This window comes from Lissotriton helveticus, chromosome 5_1 (assembly GCF_964261635.1).
Source record: "Lissotriton helveticus chromosome 5_1, aLisHel1.1, whole genome shotgun sequence".
Classification (NCBI taxonomy): domain Eukaryota; kingdom Metazoa; phylum Chordata; class Amphibia; order Caudata; family Salamandridae; genus Lissotriton; species Lissotriton helveticus.
This window is the reverse complement of record NC_136065.1, coordinates 1380551578-1380574694: the sequence shown is the minus strand read 5'-3', so window position 1 is coordinate 1380574694 and position 23117 is coordinate 1380551578. Positions and strand designations below refer to the sequence as shown.

At 47.3% G+C, this 23117-nt stretch overlaps 1 protein-coding gene across 3 annotated transcripts in view; it reads left to right on the top strand.

Annotated features, from left to right (window-relative positions):
• Positions 1-23117, top strand: part of SRPK1 (SRSF protein kinase 1) — an 869057-nt gene that overhangs the window by 228996 nt on the left and 616944 nt on the right. For all 3 annotated transcript variants that reach the window (XM_078644338.1, XM_078644339.1, XM_078644340.1), the window contains exons 4-5: positions 13867-13975; positions 17273-17360. In XM_078644338.1, the coding sequence (XP_078500464.1) occupies positions 13867-13975; positions 17273-17360 (197 nt within the window). The remainder of the gene's footprint in view (positions 1-13866; positions 13976-17272; positions 17361-23117) is intronic.

Genomic DNA, 23117 nt, shown 5'->3' with positions numbered 1-23117 from the left:
GTTGCTGGTTCTTTGAAGGCCTCTCTACCTTCCTGCATGTTGCTGGTTCTTTGAAGGCCTCTCTACCTTCCTGCATGTTGCTGGTTCTTTGTAGGCCTCTCTACTTTGATCCTGTATACTTCGCAGCATAGGATGATATTGACTTTTACTTTGAGATGAGTAGTAAAGTCTCCAACAAAAAGCATGACTGTTCTTTTTACTACTCCAGTTGTATGTTGTACTTCATAGCAGCGCTCCTAATAAGTTGATTATACATAGCAATGTCTTATGCAGGTGAGGTCCTCTATGGGGAGTCGGTCTCGAGGTCTTACCACTGTGTCTTGTGTTATTCCGACCCATCTGTGTCCTGAAACATGCCACGTGACTCCAGGTCTTTCACCACCTCAAAGAAGATATCTTTTTGCAGCGTGAATCTTTCTGGATTCACTATGCTGTGCATTATTCCGCGGTCTTGTGGTTGGGTCTGGAATCGTAGTCTTTTCTTTGTTTTTTTTGTTTGTTTTTTTTGTAGCCCAGGTGGGCGTCGGCGTCACACCTCCTTGGGTGTATTTTCGGTGACGTCGGCATGCTTCCTGCGGACGCTCCCACTCTTGGGCGCCATCTTCGGATTCTTTTTTCCGCGGTCGGGTCTGGATCGTTCCCGTTTGGGCTCCAGACATTTTTGGAGAAAGAAGAATACAGAATTTGGAAGGAAAACATCTCAGAAGACTCCAGGAGACTTCATCAACCAAGGGCCAAAGAAGGAGAAGGAGAAATCTTCGAGAACTTCGACGCCCGTTGACGAACGCACGACCAGGGGGCCCCCTGAGCGCTCAAGATGGACAACACGCCGTTCAAGTTCTGCCGTAACTGCCACCACAAGTACGCGCAGAAGGACCAGCACCAGGTTTGCAACCTTTGCCTACCGGTAGACCACGAAAGCAAGGACTGCAACGCCTGCTCCGTCTTCACCCCGAAGACCCTTCGTGTGAGAGAGAGACAGAGGGTAGCGCACGCCACCCTCCAGGGAAAAGCCCCGACGCCATCCCTTTACGATCTGGGGATGTCTTCCGAGGAGGAGGACAACGCTGCCGCCGAAGATGACAGCTACGCGGTCGTAGAGACCGATTACACCAAGACTTCTGATAAGGTAGGAGACTCTACGGCCCCTAAGAACCCGAGAGACTCTGAGTCTCGAAAGAACGAGGGCAAGGCCTTGAAAGCGCCGGCGCCAAAAACTTCGGCGCCCGCGGCTACATCCAGGCCCAGCGGATCCTCTGAGAAGGAGTCCCCGGCGCTGAGAGCTGTTGAACAGCAAAAGTCGTCGAAATTCGTTCCCGAAAAGGATCGATCGACGCCGAGGGACAAGGACCCTAAAGCACCAACGCCGACCAGAGACACGAAATCCGGTTCGACGTCAAAGCCTTCGGCGCCGAAGACCGGCTCGGCGCCGAAAAGAGCTGCCGAACCATCCGACGCGGAACACGCAGCGGAGATGGAGAAAAAGAAGAGGCGCCTCGAGGCCGAAATGGAAAACATCTTGCAGCGGAAGAAGGAATTTGACGCCAAGATGAAGGCCTTCACGATTCCCCACAAAACCAAGCCACAGGTTGTGGAGGTTTTTGAGGAGGAAGACCATGACGCCGAGGAACAGGCGCCTGACGTCGAGGAAATTGACAACCAGGAAGAAGAGAGTCCCTACTATAGTTACGACTATGAGGAGGAAGAGGACAACAGGGCGGACGCCGGGTCGGCTCCCTCCGAATCACAGGAGGTGGATTATCTGGATGTCGACACCCTAAACCCAGAGGAGGTTGTTTATCTGGATGTCGACACCCTAAGCCCAGAGGAGGTTGTCGACACATATCCCTCGAGGCCCTCGCCGCCGGACGACATCGGGGCCTACAACTCGGTGATAAAGACTGCCGCAGCAGCATTCAGACTCAAGCTCGACGAAGAGAAGCAGAAAGCTGACTTCCTTCTGGAAACACTGCTCCCCACACAAACAAAGAGCCAGTACCTGCCCATGCTCGACAGCGTCTTGGCCCAGGGAAGGAAAGCATTCAAGGAGCCCGCAACATGCAAGGCGGTCACTCCCAGGACGGAGGAAAAATACAAACATTCCTCAAAAGACCCACCCTACATTCAGGGCACGGTCTCAGCAGACTCCATCATCACAGCCACAGCAAGAAAGAGGGCTAACGTGCCCACTAATTCTGGGCCACCACCAGATAAGGAAAGCAAGAGGATGGACCTGGTGGGCAGGAGGATTGAACGAAATGCCGCGACCCACTGGCGCATGGCAAATTCCAACGCCCTGATCAACAGGCACATGTACCAGATCATGGAGGAACTGGGTCAGCTGGTGAAAGACCTGCCCCAGGAGGCCAGGCAGAAGGCCGAAAGATTAGTGGAGGAGGGGTAAGAACGCGGCAAATTCTTGCCTCAAAACTGCCCTGGATGGAGCAGACACCTCCAGCAGGCTCATGATGATGGGCATCACGGAAAGGAGAAACGCCTGGCTCAGGATTTCAGGTTTCAAACCCGAGGTGCAACACAGCATCCTGAACACACCGTTCAACGGCAAAACACTGTTTGGAACAACAGTTGATGAGAAGCTCAGTCAACTGAAAAAGGATAACGAAACGGCAAGGTCCATGGGAGCATTGCAGTTCAGAGGTAGCAAAAGGGGCACCCCATCACGAAGGCCCGGCGGGAGAGGCGGAAACCAGCCAGGTACATCACACCAGGCTTTCCAGCAAACGCACCAGGCAGACTCACAAGCTCAGCATGGTCAGCATAAGCAGTCCTGGCAGTACCAGCCAAGAGGACAGTCCTTTCGAGGGAGAGGAAATGGACGTGGACAGAATAAAAGAGGGGGGGCAGCAGCCCGCCTCTAAGTGACTTCAAAAAGCTCTGTGTGCCCACCCACAGAAAAGATCCCAGGGGGCAGCACATACAGAGGGATCAGGTGTTACACAAACTAGACACCTACGACCACATAACACCAGTGGGAGGAAGATTAGGATTTTACCTCCAAAAATGGAGAGAAATCACATCAGACAAATGGATTCTCAACATCATCCAATTCGGATACTGCATAGAGTTGGAGGGGAGGCCAACAAGCAGAAAACCAAAAAGAAGACCACTAGCAAACAAACAACTAGAGCGTCTTCAGGAAGAAGCAAAGGAGCTCCTGCAGAAGCAGGCCATAGAACCGGTACCCTTCAGGGAAAGGAACAAGGGGGTATATTCAACGTACTTCCTGGTGCCAAAAGTAGACGAAACAATGAGACCCATTCTGGACCTAAGGTTCCTGAACAAATTCATAAGAACGCAAAAGTTCAAAATGACCTCCCTACAAGAGGTGCTCCCTCAATTGCAAATCGGGGACTTCATGGTCACGATAGACCTCAAGGACGCCTACCTGCACATCCCAATGAACAGGAAGCACAAGCATATGCTCAGATTCACCATCGGAGAAAACCACTACCAGTTCATAACACTAGCCTTTGGGCTAAAGTCAGCACCAAGGGTCTTCACAAAGGGCCTCGCGGCAGTCGCAGCGCACCTACGAAGGCAAGGAATACACATATGCCCTTACCTGGACGACTGGCTAGTGAGAGCAAACTCATACCAGAAATGCAAGCGGGACGCACAAACAGTGACGACCACGCTCATAAACCTGGGGTTCTCCATCCATTGGAAGAAATCATCAATGTAGCCGGAACAAGTGAAGATCTTCCTGGGAGCACAGATCAACACCTTACAGGGCAAGGTGGTCCCCAGCGAGAAGAGGGCGAGAGCGCTGGTGAAAGAAACTCGCCTCTACCAGAAGGGGAAAGCTCGGACAGTGAGGACTGCGAGCAAGATCATGGGCATGATGGCATCATGCATCCACCTAGTACCAAATGTACGATTCCACATGAGACCCATTCAAGAATGGCTACAGGAACAATGGTCACAAGCTACAGGCAGTTGGGAGGATCTAGTGGTTGTAACACACTCAGTGCAGAAGGAAATGACATGGTGGAACATGGAGAACATAACAAGGGGAAAGCCTCTAACGCCCCCAACACCAACAGTGACCATCACCACAGGCGCATCCCTGAAGGGATGGGGCGCTCACATGGAGGAACTCAAAGTGAGAGGACTGTGGACACCAGCAGATGCGACAAAGCACATCAATTACCTGGAATTGAAGATAATCTTCCTTGCACTGAAAGCTTTCCAAACTAGGCTGTACAAGCACAAGGTATTGCTACAAACAGACAACACCACAGCGATGTTCTACATAAACCAGCAGGGTGGGACACAGTCAACCATGCTTTCGCCGCTAGCGCAGGAGATATGGAGATGGGCCATCCCACTCAAGATAGACCTGCTAGCCATACACCTACCAGGGAAGGACAACATACAAGCAGACTGGCTCAGCAGACAGACTTCGGCATCCCACGAGTGGGAGCTCAATGCTCAAGAGACAAGGTGGCTGTTCGACAGATGGGGAACGCCATCAGTGGACCTGTTTGCCACACACCAGAATGCAAAATGCCAAAACTTCACATCCAGACAGCCCGAGGAGGGATCCCTGGGGAATGCCCTATGGATAGATTGGTCCAGGACATTTGCTTACGCTTTTCCCCCCCGATACCCCTGATGCACAGAGTGCTGAGCAAATGCAGAGCGAGCAACATGACCCTGATACTGGTCGCGCCGCAGTGGGCCAGACAGACATGGTACTCGCAGATCATGGAGATGACACAGTGTGCACCCCACAGATTCGGCAAAAGGAAAGACCTGCTCTCCATGCAGAACGGAGAGGTGCTGCACCCAGAGCCAGAGAGCCTGAGCCTGGTGGCATGGCTCCTGAGGACATAGAGTTTGCACACTTAAAACTGCCAGAAAGCACCCTGAGGGTTCTTCGGGAGGCACGAAAACCCAGCACTCGGAAGTGCTATGTTGCGAAGTGGAAAAGATTCACAATGTGGTGCAGAAAAGAAAAACTTCACAATAAAATGAAGGACTCCACAGTGCTAAAGTACCTTACGCACCTGCTGGAGAAGAACCTTAGTTCATCCTCGCTGAGAGTTCACTTGGCAGCGATAGTCGCCTACACAAGAGGAGCAACGTGCAGGAGTTTCTTCACATCACAGGTGGTGAAAAGATTCCTGGAAGGAGCGAAGAGGATCGCACCACCAAAGCGGGTGCCGCCACCTGCATGGAACTTGAACATAGTCCTAACGGAACTCATGAAAGAGCCCTTTGAACCACTTCACAAGGCCTCCCTAAAGATGAAACCAGCTTTCCTGGTTGCAATAACGTCCTTACGCAGAGTAAGCGAACTTCAGGCACTAACGCTACAAGAACCCTACATACAAATACACAATGATAGGGTTGTGATGAGAACTTACCCACACTTCATGCCGAAGGTGGTGTCCAAATTCCACATGAACCACTCTATACAGATACCGAGTTTTTTCCAAAAACCAACCACTAGCGCAGAGTGAGCTCTGCACACCCTGGACGCCAGAAGGGCAGTCATGCACTACATTGAGAGAACGAAGGGACACAGGAAAACAAAACAGTTTTGTGTCATTCGCCAACAGTTTCATGGGGAAAGCAGTAACCAAAGAGACTATTGCACGATGGATCGCACAAACAATTCAGCTCTGCCACAAGCGAGCAGCACAAGAACTAGCAGAGGGGACACGTGCCCACTCCACTAGGAAAAAGGGTGCGACAATAGCTTTCCTGGCTAACCCACCCATACAAGACATATGCCTGGCGGCAACATGGGATTCGGTGCACACGTTCACGAAGCACTACTGCGTGGATATACAGATGAACAAGGAAGCACAAGTCGGACAAAAGGTGCTCCAACACATATTCAATAACCAACGCTCATCTTCCACCCAGCCGCCACAGAAATGAGAAACCGCTACAAAATCTATGCACAGCATAGTGAATCCAGAAAGATTCACGCTGCAAAACGAATAGTTTTCTTACCTGTCGGTATAGTTTTGCAGCTTGAAGATCTTTCTGGATTCACTAGCGAACCCACCCACCTCCGCCAGAAAGATGAGGCTGGAGAGAGAAAAGGTGGTTAAAAACAGAGTCAAATAAAATAAAAAAATAAAAACTTTAAAGGTTAAAAGCGGTAAATCACTTAATGGAACATTGCCATTACTTCGGAAACAGAAAAAAACACGGAAAAAAAGAATCCGAAGATGGCGCCCAAGAGTGGGAGCTTCCGCAGGAAGCATGCCGACGTCACCGGAAATACACCCAAGGAGGTGTGACGCCGACGCCCACCTGGGCTACAAAAAGAAAAGACTACGATTCCGGACCCAACCACAAGACCGCGGAATAATGCACAGCATAGTGAATCCAGAAAGATCTTCAAGCTGCAAAACTATACCGACAGGTAAGAAAACTATTTGTATCCTGTTCTTCCTCCTCTAGCTCTGGTGTTGGGGGCTCGAGTTCCTCAATGTCCTTTCTCGACTAGAGTCATCCCTCTATGCCGTAGCCCTCTCTGAAGTTCTGCTGCCTGCGGTGTCTTTTGAATGGGACCCGAGGGGTTCTTTCAGCTTCTGCTTGTCCTCGGTAGGTGACATTTCCGCCACCGAGACAGCTTTTGTTGTCTTTGACACCCCCGCGCCGCACGGCCACCAGCTGCTGCGTGTGCCCCTTGCCTGCCCTCTGCCTCGCTGCTGCCTCGTTTGCCGGTTGCCGGCTGCCTCCGCTGCGGTTGTTTTTGCCCTTGTTTTGTCGTTAAATTGTGCCTGTTTTGTTTTATTTTCATTTTGCCCTTGTTTTGTCGTTAAATTGTGCCTGTTTGCTTTTATTCCATTTTCCCCGTGTTTTGGTGTTTCCTTCCTTGTTGTCCGCCTACCTCGCCGCCCTCCGCCCTCCCTTCCCGCCACCGCCGCTTTTCCCCGCCCCTTTTTCCATTCTGTACCCTCCCCGCTCCCGCCTCCCAGCTGCTCCGCCCACCCGCGCACTTCGCCTTAAATGGCGACCGTGCGAACGCGCAGCGGTCACGCGCAGCGGGCGCGCCGATTGTGCGCCGAAGGCGCGCCAAAGGTAAGCCCGTCTGCGCCCGTCCGCGACCGGACCGCGACCAGCGCCAGGACCACTGGCCCACGAAGACCCCGACCGACCCGCCTGACGTACTCCGCCGCCACCCTCACCGCTCTCAACACCGGCCGACTCCCAGATTGCCATCAAGCCACTCCACGACGTACCCACGGACCTTTCAGCTGCCACGCCTGCAAGTTCACCTGCATCCGGACCAGCCTCGCACCAGCACCCGCCAAGTCGAACACCAGCAGCACCCACCTCAAGTGCATCCTGCTCAACACCCGCTCCGTCCACAGACACGCCATCGAGCTCTGGAACCTGCTCGACACCACAGCCCCTGACGTTGCCTTCCTCACGGAGACCTGGATGAACGCCTCTTCAGCTCCCGACATCGCCATCGCCATCCCGGAGGGCTACAAGATCGTCCTGAGGGACCGAAACGCCAACCAGATGGGAGGAGGCATCGCCATCATCCACAGGAGCACCATCCGTCTCACGACCAGCACCGACAACACCCTGACCAGCGCCGAACACCTGCATTTCCAGATCCACACCAACCCGAACACCACCCTCAGAGGCACCCTGATCTACCGACCCCCGGGACCACGCACGCAATTCAGCGAGGACATCGCCGACTTCGTCAGCCCGCATGCCCTCCCCTCCGCTGACTACATCCTCCTGGGAGACCTCAACTTCCATCTGGAGAACAACAACGACCGCAACACCAGCACCCTGCTCGACAACCTCGCCAACCTGGGACTCAAGCAACTGGTGTCCACCCCCACCCACCTCGCCGGACACACACTCGACGCAGTCTTCTCCTCCAGCACAGACATCGACTTCAGCCACGCCACAGAGCTTCAATGGACGGACCACAGCTGCGTCCACTTCACCTTCAAGAGAACAACGACCCACCAACACCAGCAACAGGCCGCCCGCAGAAGCTGGAACAAGATCACAGCAGACCAGCTCGCCACCGCCCTGAGCCAGCACCCTCCTGCCAGCTCAGCGAACCCCAGCCAGGCCGCCGACAACCTCACGAAGTGGATCAGCAACTGCGCGGACGAACTCGCCCCACTGAGGACCCCGCCTAGCAGACCCGGCAGCAAGAAGGCCCCATGGTTCACCGACGAACTCAAGAGCTCCAAGAAGAACTGCCGAGCCCTCGAGAAAGTCTGGAGAAGGGAACCAACACCGGACAACAGGACCTCCTTCAAACTTGCCACCCGGAAACACCACCAGCTGATCCGCGCCGCCAAGAAAACAGCATTCAAGGACCGGTTGGACAACAACGCACACAACTGCAAGGAACTCTTCAACATCGTGAAAGAGCTTTCCAACCCCAGCGCAGGAAACAACGACATCACCCCATCGCAAGACCTCTGCAACTCCCTCGCTTCATACTTCCACAACAAGATCGCGGACATACACAACAGCTTCAACAACCAACCAACGCACACCATGACCGAGCAACCACCCCCCACCACCACCCTCCACGCCTGGACCCCGATCAGCACCGAAGACACCATCCGCACGATGAACTCCATCCACTCCGGATCACCGACCGACCCCTGCCCTCACCACGTCTTCAACAAAGCCGACGCTGTCATCGCACCCCACCTGCGGGACATCATCAACACATCCTTCGACACCACCATCTTCCCTGAGAGCTGGAAACACGCCGAACTCAGCGCTCTACTCAAGAAACCAACAGCGGACCCCACCGACCTCAAGAATTACCGCCCCATCTCGCTCCTCCCGTTTCCAGCCAAAGTCATCGAGAAGACCGTCAACAAGCAGATGGCCGCCTTCCTCGAGACGAACGGATCCCTCGACCCATCACAGTCCGGCTTCCGAGCCAATCACAGCACCGAGACCGCCCTCATCGCCGCCACCGATGACATCCGAGCCCTGATGGACAATGGAGAAACAGCGGCCCTCATCCTCCTTGACCTCTCCGCGGCATTCGACACGGTCTGCCACCGCACCCTAGTACGGCGCCTCAGCAACATCGGAATCCAGGACAAGGCGCTGGAATGGATCATCTCCTTCCTCGACGGAAGAACGCAGAGAGTCCGCCTACCACCGTACAAGTCAGAGGCCTCCGAAGTCATCTGCGGCGTCCCCCAAGGATCATCTCTGAGCCCCACCCTCTTCAACGTCTACATGAGCCCCCTCGCGGCCATCGTACGCAAACACAACCTCAGCATAATCTCCTACGCCGACGACACCCAGCTGATCCTCTCCCTGACCAACGACCCCGCCGCCGCCAGAGCCAACCTGCACGCAGGGATGAAAGAGGTAGCCGAGTGGATGACGACCAGCCGCCTGAAACTGAACTCGGACAAGACGGAGGTCCTCATCCTGGGCTCCTCACCCTCCGCCTGGGACGACTCCTGGTGGCCTCCCGCCCTGGGCACCGCACCCAAACCGACAGACCATGCACGCAACCTGGGCTTCATCCTGGACTCCTCCCTCTCCATGACCAGGCAAGTCAACAACGTCTCCTCGGCGTGCTTCAACATCCTACGCATGCTACGGAAGATCTTCTGGTGGATCCCCACCGAGACCAGGAAGACCGTCACCCAGGCCCTCGTCACCAGCCGACTGGACTACGGCAACGCACTCTACACCGGTACCACCGCCAAGCTCCAGAAGAGACTCCAGCGGATCCAGAACGCCTCAGCCAGACTCATCCTCGACATCCCACGAACCAGCCACATCTCCGGACATCTGAGAGACCTTCACTGGCTCCCCGTCAACAAAAGAATCACCTTCCGCCTCCTCACCCACGCACACAAAGCCCTACACGACCAAGGCCCGAGCTACCTCAACAGCCGAGTCAACTTCTACGCTCCCAAACGCCACCTCCGATCAGCCAACCACGCCCTCGCCGCCGTCCCCCGCATCCGAAGAGCGACTACGGGAGGAAGGTCCTTCTCCTACCTGGCCGCCAAGACCTGGAACTCCCTCCCGACCGACCTGCGCCTGACCCAAGACCACCTCTCCTTCAGGAAGAAGCTGAAGACCTGGCTGTTCGAGCAGTAGCGGCACCCCCCCCCCCCCCCCCCCCAGCGCCTTGAGACCCTACGGGTATGTAGCGCGCTTTATAAGTGTCACTGATTGATTGATTGAGTCTAAACGAGACTCACCCCTGCTTGTTTTTCCGGGTTGCCCGTGACCCTCATCTCAACGTCTGTGCCCTCTCCTTCAGCTACCTAGGCGATATTATGTTCCTTCTCGCTCAACAGCTCCAGATCTTTCAGCTATGGAGTTTGTTTCTGGCCCTGCTTGGAGGAGTGTGCCTGTCTGTTTCTCCCTCGCGTTCAGAGCCTTTGAACATTGCACAGGCATAGTAGTTGTTGCTTCAGTTATCAGTCGGGAGACAGAGGTTACACACTTGGTGGGTATCCTTTTCGCAAACTTGTGGTGGCACCTGGGGCAGAAGCAAAACGGCGTATTTTCCATGTCTCATAGAACAGAAGGGCCCCCTCCCCAGACATTCTCTGGTGCGTAATCGATGATCCAATCTGGTGTTTTGCTCCGGTCTCGTGTTTTTACTTCGAGGAACTTTCAACAAAAATGTTGTTCTTTTCAATGCTTGAAGAGCCTTCAGCGATGCTTCCAGATCCAATAGTGGAAAGAAAAGGATGTGAAGATGGTGAACAAGCGTGGAAGCCTCCAGGGAGGGCGTAGAATGTCGAAATGGTAGGACGATCAATGCCCCAAAAAAGCAAACGGAGGAAGGACTACTACTAGACAAATGAATTCCGGACCCAACCACTAGATGGCAGGATAATGCAGAGCATGTGAAATCCAGAAAATCCTTAAACCTGCAACACTACTCCTACAGGTAAGAAACCATTTCGTTATAATGAAGCTTGTAAATAAGTGGAACATAATCAGACACTGAAAAGCTTCTATGACTGGATGGGAAAGATAAGCTCAAAAAGCCCAGCTTGTCTTGTCTTGTCAGTGCGTTATTTTGGACTGTGAACACTGATGCATTCATTTTGTTGTATCCGTTTATATGAATATTGATGAATAAATTGCTGCACTATTTTACATTTCTGCTAGATCTGTACTACAGTTTGTGTGGTTTTTATTCCAATTGGTCAGTTTGTAAGCCAAAAGAAACTATCACAACCAATCAAAAGAAATCCAGTCATTTCAACATCCGGAAGATTGTTGCTTTTATCTGTATTGCTTTATATATTTCTAGGTGAAGAATAAATCCCACACAAGCAATTGCATTGTAGGTTGCGCATTGTGAATGCTTTGAATTCTGATCTCCTTTGTGACGGCGAGCTGAGTTGACGTTGGGTCTTTAGCTGGTGGCGTTCAATACCTTTCAGTATAGCTGGGATTGCTGTTTATTCCCTTTAGCTTTCTGTAGTGGTCACACCAGGCAACATGTTTGCAGGTGGAGATTTTTCAAGATTATCTCTTTGAAGGTGGCCTTCCCAGGATACAATGAAAATGCATTTTATTGTTTCAGTCCCTCTGAAGACTTGAACCTGTGTAGTGTGCACACTCCACTGGTATTTCATCATGCTGCTGTTCCATTGTTTTCTATGGAAACTAAGGTTCACACTGTGCATGCAACCAATGTCTGTCTCTTTGCATCAGAGAGTTGGGTGGCAGGGACTCTTCTGGGTAGATTCCTCTGAGGGGCTGCTGGAATTGCAGGTAAGTAGCCTTTCCTTCTATGTCAGGGATCTCTATTCATAATCTTAGGCACTGAATAAAATAAATAAGTCTTATGAACGTCATGGCAAAAGAAAAAGGAAATAGAGTGCTTTAACCAAAGAGATTTCTCAGAGAGGCTTGTCCTTCCTGGTTGTCCTTCCTACAACCTGAGTCAAGAGAGGTGTCTTGTGAAGGTGCTGATAACTAAATAACATCTTACAAAGCTCTATTGTGGTAAAGTTCCTCACCCAGGTAGTGGTTGCAGATTTACCACTAATAGAATGGACATTGGGTCTACTCACTAAGGAGTAGTTGACTTGCTGATTACATAGAGAGGAGAGGGGGTGAGCCAACCCAACAAACCCTTGCAGGCTTGGGCAAATTTCAATGAAATTTAGTTTATAATGCCAACAAGGGAATTTATTTAGCTAGATCTTTATCAGGTTCAGATTGATTTTATTAATACTTACAAAATCTGATCAATTGAATCAATTTCTGTCACAGTTTACATCAGTTTGTAATTTTTTATAATCAATACAACAAGACTAATCAAATGGTAGTCAAAAGTAGAGATGAATAACACGGAAAAATCTTTTTTTTTAGAAAAGTAGTTCTTATTTATATCATTATTTGATTCATAGGGTTTATATCAACAGTTCACATTAAATACAATGCATTACAAATGAACAAGGAATTTCATAATTTTTCCTATTTTTCATCTGAAAAAAGTCCAATCCTGGATAAAACAGGTGACATTTAACTTCCTTAATTAAAAAAATCACCTATAGAAATTTTCACAATGTAAGAAATGGACTAGACATTCGACGTTTCGGTCTCCAATTGTGTTAATCCATAAGACCTTCTTCAGGACAACTTAGTGTGCATTTAGCAGTGACCCTTAGCAATGCGGTCCAATCGTGACCTTGGATATTTTGAAAGCGTTCAAGTGACTCCTAGGTGGTTCTGATGTGTATCTGAATTTGATCTTTCACAGGGCTAAAGTTTAAACGTTTTCTTTCTTTTTTGTTGATCGGTCAGTCGTCCTCTTTTCACTAGTGCATTTAATGCTTCAGATTTGTTCGCACAGTCGTTTGGCGTGGTATACTGGAGCCTCAGCGTCACATAATTTCTATAGGTGATTTTTTTAATTAAGGAAGTTAAATGTCACTGTCTGTTTTATCCAGGATTGAGAATAATAATTAAAAAAAAAGATTTTTCTGTATTGTTATTCATCTCTACTTTTGCTGTATCATTTGATTAGTCTTGTTGTTGTATTGTTTATCAGAAAATTACAAACTGATTTAAACTGTGACAGAAATTGATTCAATTGATCAGATTTTGTAAGTATTAATAACACAAATCTGAACCTGATAAAGATCTAGCTAAATAAATTCCCTTGCTGTCATTATAAACTAAATTTCATTGCTGATAACATAGCACTAAACAAAAGACAATCCATCTGGAAATGGACTATTTCAAAGTTGATAAACCTCTATGAAAAGATGCACAGTTCACGAAAAAATATTGGAACTTACAAATGTCTTGCTTAGCAAGAATCAGTTTGATTTATCTTCAAAAATCATATGTATAGACCTTTCCTATGGGTTGTTAGGATTCTGAAAGAATGTTGGAAGAGAAATAGACAGATTAACAGGAAAATCAGTTAAGGGTTCTCTTATCCGTGCCGTACCACGTTGAAGATAGTGGTTGTCTGGATGAAATTCCGAGGCTCACAGAGGGCCTAAGCATAGCCAGGGTTTGGAGAAGTCCATATGCCAAACTTGGGAATAGCTTTCAACAAAGAATGCAAACTTGTTCTTTGTGCTAAGGTCAACATAGTGATACCTGGTGCATATTAACAATGATTCTTTTTCCATACAATGGCAAATATTCAGTTTTGATCACATGAAATGTGCGCAGATTCAGCAAAACTGGCATGCCCCTTATGAAATTGATTGAAATCACACATTGTGTGTATTTCAGCGAACATGGTGTGCGTCTGTGGTGGGTTGATATGTTGAGGGGTTTAGATGTTTTAGAAAAACCTTATCCCTCACCCACTGTTTTATTGGAAGTTGTTTTTGTTTGTTAAGACTTTATATTTTTTTTCTCCAGGAGGATACCACCATGTAAAAATAGGAGATCTCTTCAATGGGCGGTACCATGTCATCCGAAAGTTGGGCTGGGGCCATTTCTCAACCGTGTGGCTTTCCTGGGATTTGCAGTGAGTGATACTAATTTACAAATTTCTGTTTACTGAGAACAAAAGAGTGTAAAGCTATCTCGTTATTTTACAATATGAGATATATTGGTTAGTTTCTAAATACAAAACATTGTTTCTGTGTTTTGTTCAAAACCTCTGATCTGGTTGCACGTTCATCTGAATCCACTCTAGTCTGTATCTTACTAAATTAATTAATGAAAATGCTGTTGTTCATTGAAGGTGTTTTGCATTCTATCTTCTTTTTTAAAGCATTATCAGTTTACCTCAAAATGTCAAATGTTTGAAAATGCCTAAACATGTTGTCATGCCCATCAAGACTAACTGTAGCACTGGTCATCTTAAACTGTTTACCATTACAAGCAATTATGGAGAGCTGCTTTCTTTGGCAATTGGGCTTGTCCTTTTTAGGTCTTGCCTAGACAGCGAATGCGCAGTCTCTTCAAGACATGTTATTTACTCTCAGTGGGCTTGAGTGCTGCCCCATACCTGCCATTGGTGGACTTCAAAGCCACTCTCAGTTGTTTGATTTCTGCTGGTCAACTCTGCCGTCTCTTCTTCCCTCTTTTTGCATGTGACCCTCCCCTAGCGCTTGGCCCAAGTACTTGTCTCCTTACACTACTGGCAATTTTCAGAGCAATTTTTAACTTTTTGTTGAGCCACTCTACAGAGAGCAAGTTTTGTAGCTGACTGTGCCTTTTGCTCTCACCGACCATCTTCATTTGCATCTTCCCTCTGTGTTGCCCCTCCATCCCATTGCAGAGTTGCCCTCCCACCCAGCACGAGAAATAATTCGAGAGGTCAGATGCCTTTGTTTCATCTTGCTACATGAAAGGCTTTGACTTTTGTTTTTGTTGCGGTTTTAGATGGTTCAAACTCTACCCAAAGGTATTGGAGCACTTTACACAAAGAGACATTTATTTTGTGTAGGCACGGGAAGGTTACGTGATTTTCCCAGAGTCCCAGAATGTTGAATCGGCGTTGAGACTCAAACCTGTTTCCCCAGCTGCAAACTCAACAACTTTTTTGGAGCTGCTTCATCTCTCTATAGCAGGTTGCGTGGTGCAATGAAGATGCTTTACGTTCTAATCTCAGTATTATCTTCTGGCTAACGATATTAAGTGGCCATATGCAACATGTACAACTTTATAACACTTATTAATAAACAGGCTCTTACATTTGTGTTAGGATGGATGGTGAAAATGCAAGCCATTATATCGTTATTTTATTTCTGCTCTTGTTTTTTATTTTCTTAAATTGTCACTGACTTTTTTTCTCAAAATGACCAATACACTTACTATGGATAAAGCATTTTATTTATTTTCTTATTTTCTGTGCCTGTTAGTTGGCAGCTTTACTGCAGCACAGGTGGCCTGCTCGCCTGTTTCTGTAAGCGGCAAAGTAATGCCTGGAATGCAGAGCAGGCCTTGGAGGTGCAGTCCGTACTTGCCTATAACAGCAAGCTTGGCATTTCCTATTTAGAGCACCCTTGCTAATCAGCCATCAGCGTTTTTGTTTCTTCTTTCACGAAAAACATGTTAACATAATGGCTGAATGGTTGCTAGGTTGACTTGTTAAACAAATGTGGTTCATAACTGGAATGCTAATATATTATTTTGGGGATGTTAGATTAAGCGCATGCACGCATATCATCAATCCGCCGTCCTGTTCTCCACCCGCCACTGATTGCCAAAGCCAATAGCTCACCCATAGGCAATGCTTGTTTTATTGGGTTTCAGTTGCAGTTTGTTTTGGATTTTGTTGTAGGACTTTGCTAGCCATCAAAACTAATCCTAAATTAATCTGTCTCTTTTTGACTCTGCCCAATGTCAGCTGCTCATATGTTACAACCAAAAGATCTTTGGAAGTTCTTTTTCATAGTGTATCCTAGTTTACTTATCTTATTGCACCCTTGCAATGATTGAAGTGATCTTGTTAAATTATAGGAATGCTTAGTGTATTATTTGGTATTGGTAATCAATTGCCCCCATTTTACATTCATTGTATTACTACTTGAGAATTTGTTCTTGGTATTTGAAGTGACCTATTTGTTTTACGCTGGTGTTGTTCGACTATTGACGAATTCCACATTATAGTTGGCGAGTGATTGTACACATACAGTAACAAGATAGAAAGTGGACACTGGCACACAAAATACAAGTTATAAAGAAGGTCACCACCAACTCTTTAGGAGTCGAATAAAGTAGTGCTATAATATTTCTGCTAAGCAAACAAAAAAAGGCCATGCACCGGAGCAAAAATAAAAAAACTGTTAGAAACAAAAGCTGGAAGAAACAGTAACTTGTAAAGCACAATACACAGTCAACATGGCCAGATTCAGAAAGGGCATTGTGCAGCCAGCACTTCTCCTCCTCTCTTGGACTTGTTCCTAATCTAAACTTGTATTTTATATATAAAATTTGAAATGCATTGTGATTGTATTGGCCAGTTTCATCACCGCTCTGGTTAAACTCCACCCACTGTGCTTTAATCTTCCGCATAATGAAGTGCACAGAGTTTGTAGTCAAAATGTTATTATTTGACAAATAAAAAGGCAGTATAGAAGATAAGTTGTTGTCCCTTGTAGATTGCCTTTAGCACTAAAATGCATCTCAAAGACTTGCAAAGTCGGTTTCTTGTCGTAGACTCCTCGAGAAAACACATGGAGAGAGAGCGAGAGAGATGTAGTGCCTTAGTTAGTGAATATTGATATTTAAGATTGCATCAAAAGGTAAAGTTCACTGGGTCATGCTTAAATAGCATCAAAAGGGGTGCATGTATGTATAGAAATGACCAAAAATGTTGGGCTAATTCTTGGACAGCATATGTAATATTTTGTAATTAGAAATTGTCCTGCAAGAATCAATAATCCCATTTTTTTTCATGAAACCACTAGCCTGTCATTTGTTCATTTTAATTGTTGCCAAATCTAGCTTTCTCCAATTAGAGTTCAGGTAATTCAGTTACTTGGATTCAGAATAATATTCCCTGTGGGTGTAATATGGCATTGTTGTGGGTACACCGCACACAAGAATAGCCTACTACTATACCAGAACTTGTGTTGAAAGTTTGATTGCTGCTTTATTGGGTTAGCATGATCTACAGAAGTGTGTTGTGGCAGTGTGGAAGCCATAGCAGTTGAATTTAATTTAGCTGTTTTAAATCAAGCTGTTGGCCCGATATGAAGGAATTAACTGTATTGAAACTCTTCCGACACACATCGCGGAAATGAAGTACAAAGTTCTCTGTTTTTAATCTAGTTATTGCTCCTCTCAGCTGATTGCTAATATCTGCTTTCAGGGTGAAGAGATTTGTGGCTATGAAAGTTGTGAAGAGTGCAGAACACTACACCGAAACAGCCCTTGATGAAATCAAATTGCTTAAATGTGTGAGTATCTGTGTAACATCAGTTTTAAATATTTTGAAAGTAACTGTGCCACACTGGAAGTGTTTCAATTTTCATAAAATTAATAGACCTTGCATAATGAGACCACTGTCTTCGTGTACCTTACACTTTGTAATAGGTATTTCTAACTGCAGATTCCTCACCTTTTGAGTACCCGAAGCGTCAGACTGGATCCAGACATTTTTAAACCTGTACCCCTGTGCGCCGGTAGATGATCGCATGCTGCTCAACATCGATCCACTCCTGAAATGACTCTAGAACCTCGTATAGTCGCCATTTTGGCACTCTGATGTCAGTCCCTTTCTTTCTGCACTACCAGACGTGGATCTAGAGCTACCCCATGTCTCTTCACATAACTTTCTCTCAAAATTCTTTTAAAAAAACAGTGTACAAGGGCAGATATCACCCATCAAAACTACAGGGTTTAATCCTGGTAGGGACTGCCACAAGGAAATACCTTTAACAGACTCCAATCAGGTTTACTTGTGGTGCCTGGGGTCAGGACACAACTTCAAGGCCTGCAGTGACTGTGCTTTGATGAATCCCAAGGCAATGGGGACCATGAGACAAAGCTTTAATTCTACAAACACTGGAAAAACTCCATGTCGTGACTGGTCAAATTTGAAGGGAAAGCCCTGTACCCGTGGTCGGTCATTGTCTCTGTTGAAGTCTTCAGGTGGGTTGAAGAAAAAGCATAAGAAGTCAAAGCAGGATTCTGCCCCTTCCCACCATTCTTGAACTTCAGAGAAGGCGCGAGGCTGCTAACATTCCTCATGTTCTCACTCCCAAATCTGTTCTCCCTCAGAGTAGATTTTGACCCTTGCCCGCAGCAACCTAAATTTGTGAGGCCATCAGCAATGCTGCAGCAAATCGGAGAGTTCTGAAAAGCCATGCTACTGCTCTTTGGCTCATTGCCAGTTCTTCTGGTGCGCCTTTAGGCTTCAAGGAACTTCGATGGCAGGTCTGCCCTAAGTACCATGTCGACTCTCTGGACCTACCATGAGTTCCACACCAGCTTTGTTGCTGGCTAGGATCCTGCCACCATTGTCCATGCCGGACCCTAGATGATCAAAGTCATTGACACTGGATGATAAAGTGCAGCCTGTTGTGCACTCTGACTTGGAGTTTGTGCCACTTCGGGCGAGACAGCACCCTGTTCCCCTGATGCCAACTCATCAGAATCTGATACTTTGCCCTTGCTTCAAGTAACAGACCGGATCCTTTATACTATGTTTGGACTCTGATAATGATACATATGATACTGGGGATGAAGTTGCTCAACCATAAACAGATACAAATTGGTAGGAGTACCTTTAGTATGCCAGTGGCCTGAACCCTCACCAGAAACTGGGTTAGTTTTACTCCCATGCACTGTTTAAAAAGATAGTGTCCTCTTGACTGTAGACATGCAAAGAGCCACCAAGGTTTTCAACTTCAGTCAACTTACTATAATGGAGGTGAAAACTGATTATCTCGGAGGTGCACCAGCCTTGGTAAACACATCCTGAGCCCCTATTTCCATTCAATGAAGCCCTCACAGACTCTCTTCTCTGGGCTTTGGCAAAACTCTGTTCTGGACCTTCGGTGAACAGACAGCTAGCACTGCATCATCATCCAACCCCAGGTAACCCAGACTTCTTGACTCAGCATCCAACCTCTCAGGCCCAAGTTGTGCAGGGCTCAGTGAGTAAAGTCAACCCTGATGCATGGCCTACCACACCTGCGAACAGTGACTGAAAGCACATTGAAACCTTTGGGGGGCGCTTGTTTTCATCAGCCAGTTTGGACGAGTGTTTTGTTAGTGTCAGCTGCCTCTTAGGGCATTATACTCAAGACCTCTGTCATTTTGCCTCACAGGTGTTACCCAGGTGCCCCTGACGATGTGCATGCTGTCCTTACGCAGGCTATTCATAATGGCCATTATGCAACACAATTTACTACTGTCCGCTGTGGCTTGGATTCTACCTACTGCCTAGGCAGGTCAATGGGCATCAGTGTGGCTCTTAGGAAACACGCCTGGATGGGTCCTTGGGCTTCCCTGGCGATGTCCAGCCCACATAATGGCCTTTTGATGTCTCTTGCCTTTTTTGTTAAAAGATTAACTCTGTCCTCGAGAGCTTTTAGGATAGTTGAACCAGGGTACCCTCCTTGGGCTTATCTGCCCCACGTCAGCCAACAGTTTTGCTCCTCCATGGCTACGGTAGGGACTTCAAGTCTTCAACTCCTGCTCGGAGATTAAGCATCAAGAGCTGACTGCCTTCAATCTCCCTTCGAAGAGGTAGATGTTATCTTGGCAGCAAGGTGCCCCGGGGGAAAATCAGTATACGCCTGTCATTTGGGCAAGTTTATAGTTTGGTGCGCTACTTGACAGATTGACCCACGTCAAGCCAGGTTATCCAAAGTATTGTTTTGTGTAGTTCCTAAACCAGTAAAGACTTGCTTTGGGCACAGTTAGAGGATATCAGTAGGCTCTTGCAGTCTTTTTACGGTTTCCAGATCAGATCCGCCTTCTTTGCTTAAAGCACCTGTTGAGATCAATTTTTTGAAGGGTTTGCAATATTTGTTTTCACCCTCTCTCTTTATCGTGTCTCAGTGGGACCTTGGTCTTCACCTTCTTGTATACTCTTGCACAGCTGTACATTATGGCTGCTCACCCAAAAGACAGTGTGTTCCTAATTCGCCTTAACAATGCATGGTGTGTGAGTGAGCACTCTGTCAACCTGCATACACTACTTTCTTCCCAGACAAGCTGGTCCTGAGAACCCACGCTTCCTTTCCTCTGAAAGTGGTGTCTCCTTTTCACGTTGCATTGAACTTCACCCTACTGGCCTTCCTTAATCTCCCTCACCCTCTTAAGAGAAGGACAGACTCTTTGAATCTTGCTCGGCTTTATAATTTGTTAAGCACTAACCAAGAAGCGGCTCCCGGAATGTTTGTGGGCTTCTTCCACCAGAGCTAAGGCTGCTACCACTGTGCTGGCACTCGGAGTACCTGTTCAGAATATTTGTCATGCCAGGTTGCTGTGCGAGTATAACTCAATTGTCCACGAAGCACTACTATCTGGACAGCTAGTTCCGCACAGATGGGCATTTTGCCTGCTCTGTCCTGAAGGACTTTTTGGTTTGAGCCATTTCACAGACCACCACCGGAGATGTACTGCTTTGGTATCTAAACAGGTGAGGAGTCTATAATTGAAATTATCTATTAGAAGAACAAGTTACTTTACTTTTGATTACACTCTTTCTGATAAGCCCTCTATCTCACCATCTCCCTGTTGTGTGAACCAGGTTCGCTTCAGTCTAAAAAAGTCCAAACTTTAAAGATCTGCCCACTGGTCAAAGTCAATTTGCTGCTGGGCTCTGTGTCTAGAGTCTTGGACAGGCTAGAAAGCAACTGACGTCTGTGCATGACGTGGCCCCTATATGCGCTTCTCTGTGGCATTTCCAGAGTGGAATGATGGCGCGAAGCTGCACCACACCACTCACTGCAGCTCGGGGATACTGCTTTAAAACTTTACGGATCCATTCTGATGCCTGGGGAATATTCAAAAGGTTTGCAATCTGCTGTTAGGTGGTGTGTGTACCAGAAAGAGCATTATCAAAGGTAAGTAACTTGTTCAATACTGCCTGATGTCTAATCTTGCTTGCTTCGGGATTGCTACTCGTAAGAATGATCATTGTTGATCAGAACCTTGTCCAGTATTTAATCAATGTGAGATGTATTGTGGTTTCCTTTGAATGGCCCTTCATGCCCCCACCCAGCAAGAGAAAAGCAAGATGTTCATGAGGCTCAAAGATGAATGTGAGTGTGGAAACAAGCCTGGGGATGGTGGTAGGTAAGGTTTGGAACCCTCCAGACATGAGTAGGGAAGGCACCCTTCACCAGTCTGCCCTCAAAGCCCAGGTCGCCTGTCCTGGAAAAAAGTTTTAGTGAGGTATGAGAAGATAGGCCCAAGAGAGGTGGGAGTCAAACCCATATGGGACATAATGCCTGTAGAAAGATACTGTCTGCAACTGTTGAAACTGGATCTACCAGTAAACCTGTCATGGAGGGAAGGAGGGAGATACTCAAGAGGCACAGGTAGTCAAAAAAAAAAAGAATGTAACCATTGCAACAGGACGAATAATCTCTGAGACTTAAAAGGAAATAACACTGATACAATTTTTATTACTCAAATCTTTTTTTTAAATTTGAACAACGAAAGATAGACATTGTTCAAATAGTGTTGCATATAAAAACAATTAACATTATGGCGAAGCATCATCCATAAGCTTCTACATTGTCACAGTACTATGTAATAGCAACGTAAATGCATTAGAAAGTACATACCACTACATAGGAAATAAAGCGAGTCACAACCATTACTCTGTAAAATTGGCAGTCAGTAAAGCTTATTAGCCTATGATTCACACATAAGCCGTTCCATCATGTAAGAAATGCATTTAAGGGTAACAATGCCCAGAAAAAGGCACTGTGTCACTTCCGGCTTATATTGTCATCAACTAACAAAAAAAGAAAGGAGGAACATAATCTTTGGCGAAAGGGTGGAAGGAAATTCAACGGGTAAAAACAAGAAAGAAGTGGTGAGTGGTCTGTACATGTTGGATTGGTGAATAAAGCAGGTAGTGTCATCAGGGAGTGGGGGGCAGCTAGTGCTACTAAAAGAGCAAAGATCCAGAGAGGAGAGGACCAGGCAGGTAGGGATATGCTAGTTATGGTAGAGGACTGACCCGCGAGCAGACAACACTGTGCTTGAGGGGAGCCACTGCCCTCGATCAAAGGGGTAAATCAAACAGATGAAGGGAGCGTAATTTGGGTGGCTGAAAATAGATATTTAACCATGATAGGCAGTCAAGAAGAGATTGCCACAGCTGGTTAAACTTTTTATCAGTAAGAGAGAGTTTATGCGATAGGTTTTCCATTGCTAGTGTAGAACATAACGTGAATTAGTAAAGCGCACGTTCCACCGCAGGTATCTTGGCGCTGAATAACAAATGTTTCTTGTTAACCAACTCAATGATAATCCTTTTATCAACCTCAGATGGATGAAAGCCTGAGTGGACCTAGTTGGATTTTAACCTGTGACCATGAGGTCGAACACAGCCCCTTCAGTGGACACATTAGTCCACTGAGCCACCAGACCAGGCCAAACGTCTAGTGAACCAATAGGCATTAGGAGGAGAAGTAGGAGTCTTCCAGGCCAGAGTTAATAGGTTTTTAGCCGCCCCTGTCATGTGACGAATTGTGTACCATTCTGCATGGGTTATGCTTTCAAGTGTGGTAGGACGGAGGCCTAATATGATCATATAATAGGCTGCTGGAATCAGAAACCCAAGAGTGTTTTTAATGTGTCCCAGGACTTCCATTAAAAAAACAAGTAATTTGGGGGCACTTCCACCAAATATTTTCGAAGTTGCCACTCAGAGCCCCACATCTCCATCAAGCTGTAGAGGCCTCAGGGAACATTATACGCAGACAGACTGGGGTGTAATCCCATTGGCGCATCAGTTTATAATCGGATTCTTGGTGTAAAGTACTCCTGTGTATCTTAGGGATTTTTCCCCAGAGAAGTTCCCATTGTTTCTGTATAATGGCTAGTTCGAGGCATGTGGGCTGCTGAATTCATATCTGTGCATAGATCGCCGCCTAGTGTTGGGTCCGGATGATTGCACATTGTTGTCCTGGAAGAGTCTTCGAAGTATCACAAGATAGGTGGCTCCTCCCCTGGACTACAGTGCG